The sequence below is a fragment of the Simochromis diagramma genome, unplaced genomic scaffold (assembly GCF_900408965.1).
Source record: "Simochromis diagramma unplaced genomic scaffold, fSimDia1.1 OVJJ01000402.1, whole genome shotgun sequence".
In the NCBI taxonomy this organism is placed as follows: Eukaryota; Metazoa; Chordata; class Actinopteri; order Cichliformes; family Cichlidae; genus Simochromis; species Simochromis diagramma.
In genome coordinates, this window is record NW_024386972.1 from 6,566,090 (window position 1) to 6,576,246 (window position 10,157).

General features: G+C 39.7%; 1 protein-coding gene across 1 annotated transcript in view; it reads left to right on the plus strand.

Annotated features, from left to right (window-relative positions):
- LOC120738216 (CDP-diacylglycerol--glycerol-3-phosphate 3-phosphatidyltransferase, mitochondrial) overlaps positions 1–8,317 on the plus strand; it is a 45,028-nt gene extending 36,711 nt beyond the window's left edge. Inside the window, exons 9-11 of the mRNA XM_040039401.1 lie at positions 112–260; positions 359–479; positions 7,766–8,317. Of these exons, the coding sequence (XP_039895335.1) occupies positions 112–260; positions 359–478 (269 nt within the window). The 3' untranslated portion in view covers position 479; positions 7,766–8,317. The remainder of the gene's footprint in view (positions 1–111; positions 261–358; positions 480–7,765) is intronic.
- Positions 8,318–10,157: the final 1,840 nt, after the last annotated feature.

The following is a 10,157-nucleotide window of genomic DNA, read 5'->3' on the forward strand; positions in this document are numbered from 1 at the left end:
CTGCATGTGCTTCCTTTTAGTTGTGGTTTAGGCCGGCAGAAATCTCTGCTGGAAACGGCTCTCTGAAGCATTACCTCCTCGCTGGCTCACTCCTTTTCTCCTCTCTCACAGGTCTGTGGTATTACCTCCAGGGGCAGGATCGGCCTTGCCTCACTCTAATTGGCTCCCCTAATTTCGGTTACCGCTCGGTTCACCGTGACCTGGAGGCCCAGATTGCCATAGTAACGGAGAATGAGGAGCTGCAGAGCCAGCTGCAGGAGGTCGGCTCTTTATTTTCCACAAACCACAGCCAGACATGATGATGAATGAATGTGTAAGTCTGCGTAACTGAACGAACACCTGCGTTTTAAACTCCCAGGAGCAGGAGATGTTGTACCGGCGCTCCACTGAAGTGTCCACCTCTACGTTCGAGCGGCCCGACCGCCACGTTAAACTGTGGGTGAAACTGGTCACGCCACTCATCAAGAACTTTTTCTGAGGTGCAGCCACACACGTGCACAACTCACTACACATGAAAACTCATTAAAATTTAGTTTAGAGTTCATTAAAAGGATGATTTCACTTTATTGCAGCTTATTTTCATTTTTGTAGGAGACCAAAAAAAGAGTCCAATTTGGCTGTGAGAGAACAGGGTAGTAAAATATAAATAATAAAAATTTATTGTGGGTGTTAGTCAATATCAAGGAGAGTACTGATGAAAACACATGTTGCTGTCCTTGAAGCCCTTTGTGGGCCAAAAGAAAGTAAGAAAAGGGGCTATTGTGCTCCAAAACACTCTTTTAGGATTGACTATTTTTAGGCCTCTCCAAAAGGTTTATGTAATATGTCACAAAAATCTGCTGTATTAGAGTCATACGGCTAATTTTTTTGGGGTTTCTCACTTACTCTCTATAAACTTGTTTGCTGTTTTTTGCTGGTGGAGGCCAAAAATGGAGCTAAAAGAGAGAGAATACTGGACTTAAATTCAGCATTTATAGAGGAAGTTGGCTCCGAATGACTCATCTGAAAGTTCAGATTGTCAAATAAAAGCTTTTAGAAGCTGATAATTTTATACAAACCATAAACATTAAAGTGGGCAATCTAGTATATTGATCGAAACCACAATCTGTAGTGGTGAAAAAGGTAAGCAAAGCTGTCGATTTACCGGGCGATCTACGCTCCTGCCCCTCGCCTGTGGCCACGAGCTCTGGGCAGTGACTGAAAGAGTGAAACTGCTCTGAGGGGTTGAGGTTGAAGAGCAAAGACTAAGATGGCTTTAGGGAACCTCCTAGATGATGTGCTTACAGCATGTCCTACCATGAGGAGGCCCCGGGGCAGACATGCTGGAGAGAGTATATCTCTCCTGGCTTGGGAACGGTGTTGTGTCCTCCTGGAATACCTTGAGTAGGTAGCCAGGGAGAAGGAGGTCTGCATGTCTCTGCTTGGACTGATTCCTCTGTGACATGGATACACGGAAGGAAGGAAGATGATGTTGAAGACTTTGAAATAAACCTCTGTAAATGTTAGAGCTTCAAGCAGATCACTTGATGCGTGATGCTCCACTTCTGGCCTGCGTGACAAATTAACCCTGTCACAGGTTAATGTCACAGGTTGCTTCCTGATCCCTGACCACAGACCTGTAATGTCAGGCCTGAGACCTCTCACTGAGCCTGCAGAGGAAAGCTGCAGCAGCTGAGATGGGCTCTAATGTAACTTCCTGTTCCTGAACGACTTCAAACGCATTCTTCTTGAAGACTCGCTGGAAAAAAACCTCCATATTGCAAACTTTCATTTTGAGGAAAAAAAAAAAAAAGTCCTCAGGCAAAACAAGTTGAGTGTTATCTAAACGGTCATGCTTACACCCGCTCTGGTTGGCTAACTGCTTTTTTTTGTTGTTGTTTTGATGAGTTAACAGAGGTTATTAGATCTGTGTGCCTCGTTAACTAGCAGCGCACCTCGGGTTTGACTTCATGCTGTCATCTGCAATAACAGCGATTACCAAAGCTCATTTTGAGCCTCATATATTTTTCTGCGCGCAGACTAAAGTCTTACATAATCCATATGGCGTCAGTTATAATACATTTGCACACTGGCAAATGCAAGCATTAAATATGATGATGTTTTTGTGCGATGCATCTAGTTTCCTAAAACGTTTTTACTTTTTTTGCCCACAGTAATTGTTTGTTTTATGTGACAAACTCAAAGATATTTAGCTCACCTTCTTTCCAAACAGAACAGAGGAGGTGTTTGCATTTGAGGAATGGGGAAGCGGAAAGGATGACTTTGTTTGCCTGGAAAAATGACGGTTAAGTACTAAAATATACCAACTTTTGGAACATATGCAAAAATTCAACATCAGTATCATCGGGTTATTAAAGACAACAGAATATTTCCTCGTAGCTGATTTACTTTCTACACCATCTCCAGTATTTTTATTTAGTTTGTCTGCAAATAAAGAGTAGACAAAATATAGCCCCAAACATTATTTACAGACACACAACACAGAGTAAAACAGGCTGCGGCTTCTTCGAAATGCCTGCAGTCATTGCGGTGAGTCCCAAATCGCAGGTCCCGTCCTCGCCTTCCCAGCAGCCCAAATCACCAAAGTGAGAGCAGGGACAGCGTGTCGGCTGATTCACCGCTGAGTGAGTCATCGTGGTGTTATGGCGATGATTTGATACTGAGGTCTGGGTAACCGTGAATCCTGTCAGGACTTGGCGAGAGGTGAACTCTCTTAAGGTTCAGCAGCTCAAAAAAAACCCTGAGTGAACAGGCTGCTTCTGCTTAGCAGAAACATTCAGGGGGACGGTTAAAGTTGTGGTCGCATCATAAACTGAAGATCAGCCAGGAGGGAAGCCTGTCAAGATTGCAGCTAAAGATTGATGGAAAGACGGTCAGCATTTTTTTCTTTTCTCTTTTGGTGGTGGTTTCTGAGAACAGGAAGTGTTGCAGACTGGATACTGACGGTAAATGGGTGGTGTCTTATCACTACCTGAATAGAGTTGTGAAGAAAAAAAAAAAAAATGCTGATTGATGTGCTGCCAGAGGGAAATGGACTAAAATAGGTCATCTTTCATTCTCAAACAATGATGTGTGTAAGAGTGTATTCAGGCCTATTGTTGGAGAAACAGTGGAGAGGGAAAAAATAGAAAAAAAGTTGTATGTCCTCGAGTTACCGACTCTGTGACGCACGCTCAGGTCTGCGAGACTCGTCAATGACTCCAGGCTCAAAGTTGGCCTCAACTCTTACATCATATTTAGATAAGAGAAAAGACTCACTGGTGTCTGTGAGCTAAAAATGCAAACAGCTGTGCGATTTGATCCTAATCTCTGTGAATAAGTCTGAGCCACTTCAAGAAAGAAAAAGCTCTCACACGCACATTAAAACTCACACTTTTTACAGATTTGACATCTGCTATATGTCAGCTGTTTCAAACATCAGCCTCGAGCTATTCAGGCCTCTTTTCCTGTGAAGGCCCAACACTGTGAATGCCGCCTTGAAGAAACTTCCTTTAAAACAAAATAAACATCTTAAGAATGAGTTCTGATTGAGCGTCAGCAAAAATCTGACATACCTTTTTTCTTTAGAAGTATTCAAACTGTGAGGCTGGCCGTGCTCTTTACTTTTATTTGTCAGTAAAAGTAAGCAATGAATGGATCCTGATATTAGTAGTTTTGTGTTTAGCCCTGTGTCCCGTGAATCTCATTCTTCTGTAGTTGCAAAAAAAAAAGGGAAAAAGTAAAGCACTTAAACCACAAAATTACAGGATTCCTGATTAAAATATACACAACAGACCCTGAAAGTAAAATAATGGAGTCAAATTTAACGTAGTTGCTTTTTTTTAGGTGTTTAAATTTGAGATTAATCATTTAATCTATACATGTATACAAGCTGGTACGGGTCAGTGCCATTGCAGTGGTTTCAAAAGGTAGTTGGCAGGCAACGCCATCATTTATATCACAGTTTTCTTTTTCTTGATGCTAAATCAGGTTTTATTGTTGTGAAATTGCAACGATTTAATGGTTTTGTAGGGTCATATAGGTTCATAAATGCTAAAAATGGCTCATACAGTATTAGCCATTCGACAGGTGTTGCCTGGCAACGTGATTACACAATAATATTTGATATAGATAAGAACCTTCAGGAGCCTAAGATGTAACTGTGTGCTAAGGCTGTCATCAGAGATTCATGCTTTCTAGTAAGATATTAGTAATAATTATTATTTAAGTGCAGTAATGCTGCATTTAGACCTCAAACAACCAGTATTAAAAACATTTAAGTATTAAAAACAATAGATGGCATTGCAGAGTGACCATTATGTAAAAATATTAAAATAGAAATGAATAAATGAAAAATCTGTTAAACATAAGTGCCATGAAAATACACCGCCTTGCATGTTTTTAATCCTGTAAATTTTTAAATTATTTGCTCATTTTTAAAAACTGGGATGTTAAATTAATAATAAGTAAACAAAATAAAAAAGCTTAAATATCAGTTTGTGTATTGTTTTACATACATCAGATTTTTCTGGAAAAAAACAACAAAAACAAATCCCACCGATGATGTTGAGGAAAAAAGTGTGTAACAGGGTTAATAGGTTAACTAACCCTACGTGAAGGGAATAAATATGTGAAATATTCCAGCAGGCCCACCTTCTGTCAAACCTTTGTTTCACAGTTTGAAAGCATAGCTGGGGGGAGCTGGATCTGGAAGTCTGGCAATGTTTGACCTTGTGATCGTGTAGCTGTAATTATTACAGAATTAACATGTGACTGAAATAAAAGCAGAAAGTCAGGCGTACAACTTCTTTGTTAGAAATCATCACAGCTACAAATGTTTATTAAACTGCTGCTGAAAATAGTCTCCAACATGTTCACTGTTTACTCCTCCAGATTCAGGAGAATCAGGCAGGCTGTTTTCCACACTCTTCCTCTTCCTTTTCTCAACAAGTTGCACGAAGAAGGATCAGATCTGTTCACACAGCTGAAAACACTTAGTTTTCACAGATTAGGCCGCCGACGGGTTAAAGACCGCGTCCTGTCCTTGCGTGCACCTACGACGTGTAGGTCCCTGAGCTCAGGAAGCTCAGGGCGACTCTGCATGTGGTGAAAACTGTGTGCTGTCAGGCATTTGTTGAAAGCTGTTTCACTACCTCATCATTTATAGGCCATGATATGCGACTTCAGTCAACAGGAAGGCTGTGATGATTTATTTTATGTTTGCATTTGAGAAATACATTTACGCACGAGTGCTCTATATCATTATTATTAAAGGTGAAGCACGTGCTGAGCATACGGGCTGCTGGCATACGTGAAGCTCCTGTGTCAGAACCTTTGTTCCTTAATGGGATCACACGGCTCTGTTCCTGAAGCAAAGCAGCCTCAGTGACCCCAGCTACACATTCACCTTCAGGTCCAGAAAACCAGATTCATCATATTTACTTATTTGAAATATAAAAGTGCTGTTTTTTTTAAATGTTTTCTTTAAAAATACATTCTGGGTTTTTTATTTAATATTTTTTTTACTTTTTTCTATGAATTTGAGGCAGACAATAAATAACCTGTTTAGATCAGTTTGTTCGCGCTCGCTCCTGTTTTGTATCCATCTGGCATTGTGATCTGTGTACTTGTACTGCTTATCGCCTCCTTTTTTTCCTGACAGAGGAAAAAACAAAACGCAGCCCTCCAACAATGGCTGTGCCGGTTAAAAAGTTCTTATCAGCAGCGCAGGCTGTCTATTGTTGGAAATTAGTGACAACAAGCTGGAGCCTCTCCAAACCACATGGGGTTAAAACGCAGCTGATGTCCACACAGCATCACCCACTCTAACCCAGCGTGGCGGATTGAGAAGGTCTCCTCTGCCCTCTAGTGGTGAAACTGAGATTTCCCCAATGCAGTGAACTTGCCCCACCGTGACCTTTTTATATAAAGTAGTCCCAGACCTTTTTACAGCCAAGACACTACAAGACATTTTCCAAGTTAATTTTATTTAGTCAGAGAAATATGACACAAAAACAACCAGAAATATGAACTTTAAAGCTAAGGAAATGTAAACCATCAAAATCAGTTTGAACCTGAACTTCTGCCAGGTAATCGTCTTAAATTCATGTAATCACACCAACTTGTTAAGATTTAAAAAAAACCCAACAACATATAAATGTATAGTGATCAGATTCTATTAAATTTAACATTTGAAATTGCACTGACAAAATTATATGGAAAAGTCTATGGAAGAGTCCAGGAAAGGACACAGCAAAGCTTCCACTCTGAACATATAAAATGTAACGCTGCACAAGGGCTCCAAAGTTTGTGCTTTGTGATGGACATTAACCGACTCATGTAAGCACTGAGAAGATGCATATGTGAATTAATTTCACCGTAATTATCAGACATAAAAGTAGAAGCAACAGGTCTCTTTGTGCCTTAAAGGAAAAGCAAAAAACATGTTTTGTTTTTAAGCAGCTGATGAATGCAAATCAAATATATTAATCTAATTTATTATAACAGTTTATAAATGTGAGGTTATGTAACCAAACCTCATATTCCTGTTACTAAAATGCTGAAAATGCCAAAGGTCTTGTTGTTTTGTTGGAAATGATGTAAATATTAAAACAAAGGTGAGTTTAAGATGGATAAAAGTGGAGGCTCTGCTCTTTCTGTGGATCAGGTTTTTATTATCATGGAATTAAAACAATGTCATTTTTTTTTTTAAAGGTAATATAGGTTCTGAAATGCTAAAAATGGGTCATATTAGCCCTTTGATAGTTGGTTGCCAGGCAGCGTGATCACATAATACCATATGATATAGATAAGTAATGTACCTGTGAGCCATTTGGTTGCTCAGTGCTTTATTATCATTTTAGTACAGTAATGCTGCTTTTGTAGGTCAAAGTGCTTAAACATATAAAACAGTCAATATAAAAAAAAAAAGTCTAACAGTAGATCACTGCTAAAGACCAGTCAGCAGTCCCCTGGAAACGTGCACTTTGTTTGCATGTGAGTAGTTGCTGGGTGAAATCAAGTGCAGAGGATGCTGCACCAAAAACCTGCTTGTGGTTGCTTTGCATGCTGGCAGGTTGCCCCTAGTTTGCTTTCAAGATGCCAACTTGTTTACAAATCCTCACTACCTGCATGAAAGACAGAAACTGGAAAAAAGTGTGTTTCAAACCAGAAACGGAGCATTCAGAGTAAAAGTTTGACGTCCCTGTGATAAAACAGTTCATCGCGGGGATGTCAAACTAATTTTACATCACAGGCCACAAACAGCCCACTCTGAGCTTATGTGGGCTGGACTCCAGTTTCTGTCACTGTGAACAAGTTTTAACTACACATTTAATCTCTGAGATATCTTAATATAAGATAAAGAAGCACAATTTAACCAGTGTGTCTCGGGTTTTCTACACGATAAAGAAATGCTGGCGTAGAAAACTGTCAGCGTGAGTTTGGGCTTAAACCGTAAGGGATAAATTAACACAGGCTCATTTAGCCTGTGTTAATTCTGCTGTTAACATGTATTGATACCAGCTAGCAGGTGTTATTAATGCTCCATATTTTCTAATGTTTTATTCCAGCTTAATAAGAGTCTTTTAGGATTTTAGAAAAACCTTCAGGTTGTCTTCAAGGAGAGAAATCATTTAGAAAACAAACAAAAATGGTGATAATGAGGAAGACCTCGGCAGTGCTGCCAGACTCTCAGCCTTCACATCATGTCCTTTATGATAACCACAAACCACAACTAAAAATCACTCGGGAATCAGCAGATTGAGCTTTTTTTTTTTTTTCGCAGGTGGCAGACAGTCCATTCTGGACATGAATTGAAGGTGGAGGTCGGCCAGCTCCTGTGGAAGAAGCACACTCTGGATGACCTTCAGCACGCTGGGAGCCGGCGTCCTCTGTGTGTCATAGGAAGTGACTGAAACACATGCACACACACACACACAGCAGCACATGTATGTGGCGGACTCGGGAGGTAAATCCTCTTTGTTAAAGCTCTGGATTCACCTTTACACCGTTACACCCTTTATGTATTAACACATGACGTCATAGCACTGTGGGACTCTGGTTTTGTAGTGTTATTAACTACAAGCATATAAAAAAAAAAAAAAAAAAAAACAACAAAAAAAAAAAACGTACTTCTGTTAACATACATACACGTCCACAGGTATGTGTTGCATGCATGGAGAAAAAAAGCAGGCACTTCATGTGTGAACGTCTCTGATCAGATGAAGGTTGTTTGGTGACGACCCCTCAATGAGCCTTTGACGCTGTGTTTACAGCTCTGTTGACTGTACAGTCTGTGTTATTGTTGTAAATTAAAGAGTGAATGTGTGGTGAGTTTTTAAAGTGTCCTCAAGTGTTTGATTTTTCTGATTGAGCTCGAGTTCAGCGATTCGTGTGGAAAAGCTTTAAACGAGAGATGAAACAAAGCTGTTACGAACCACGGATCAGATATAAGACGTGAAAGGTTTCCTGAGGTTTGGTGCCTATTAGCTCTTTGTTTTGGTTTTTCTGCTCGACGACCACTCCTGCTGGTTTTTTACATGTTAAATATAAAAGAAAATGTTTTCTGAAGTTGCTCTGTTTGCTTTTGTCGTGTTCCTTATTCTTTGTTTTCATTCTGTTTTTTTTAATCTTTTGTTTTATTTGTTGAATCCTATTGAATCCTATCACTTCATTAAATTAACAATTCAGCCTCGTTTCATTAGTTGTTTCTTTTTAAATGTAAAGATTTTAAAATTTTAGTCTAAATAACAAAAAACAAAACCAAAGCATCCTTTGTGATTCTAAAAGAAAAACTGAATAGAAAATAGAAATCTATTTGACTTTAAAGTCAAATTATTTTGGGAATGACTGACCTTGACAGACAGCTTCAGTGAGGCCAATGCAGAAATGCCTTAAAAGTGCATTCTTTCTAATGGCCACCAGGGGCAGACTTCTCTGGTTGCAAAAACAAATATGCTTGTATAAAAGTTTACAAGAAAACCTCAAATTCTCACTTGAATACTTTCCTGATGTGTTTTTGATCTTAGTTTCAAGTCATTATACAACATGAAGCTATTTTCGTAAAATAATCCCAATAAAGTTAAAAAGGTTTAAGCAATAAGCCTCAATCTTTCCTGGTGCCTTCAGTTTGGAACCATTTCAGCCTCTTGCAGCTTCAGGTACCTGAACCCTGTGGTGTGTTTTCCACTGCATTCAGATCAATCACTTTCTACAGTCTCAAGTTTCCTTCCTTTTTATGATGTCCCTTTGTTTTGCTTTGTGACGACAGCTTGCACAGTGGACTGTAAAGCTCTGACAGCTGTCATAAAAATTTGTTTGTAACCACTTGGAGCCCTGAAAAAAACCTATCATGAATTTTGGAATTATGTGGGTGTTTGATCACAAATCGGCCATCAAGTATGATTCAAATGTTGACTAATCGTCACAAGTGAACACTGCGTGAGCCACTCTTTCCAGTTGAGAAGAACACAGCGAGATCGACTCGTACTAATATTTTGCGGAGTGCGACACATAAGCCGATGTCTGATTAGTCTGCCTTCTGTCACAGCTCTAACACGTACTACTTCAGCCGTACCTTTCGCTGGAAGGGGAATTTCCCAGGTCTGCTTCAGTGCTCGTGCTTTCATCTCCTTGATATGCGCTGTGGTTTTCCAGAGTAATCAGGTCACATCAACATTAGCAGGATGTGGGGAAACTTTTTACAGAAGATAACGTAGTTTACTGACAGCTCTGCTAGAATGACTGGCTGCTTCATGAGTTACATTAGATAAAGGTGAGATAAGTGCTTAAATGAATGAGAACAGAGTATTGAAACCTGTGTTCGGTAGCTGGCGGCATGCTTTAGATTGAGGTCAAGTGGGACAGGGAACACTGGAATTAAACCCATACAAAAGTTCATTTAAAAAAAAAAAAAAAGGTTATACAAGATAAAAGGCCGGCTGTGTTTAGTTTATTGCAGCTGTTTGGCAGGATGAGGTTACAGGTGACTGCAGAGGCCACCATGTCCTGCATTAATGACTGTCTAGGTTGCATCAGGACACGTTAGTGTTTACACTACAGAAGAAATGCAGTCGAACAACCTCAGAAGGTGCTTGGAGAAAACTAATCGGAACCAGTCTCACTTCATTTTAAATCAAACTTATTCATTACAAATGAACAAGAAAACAACTTCAGTA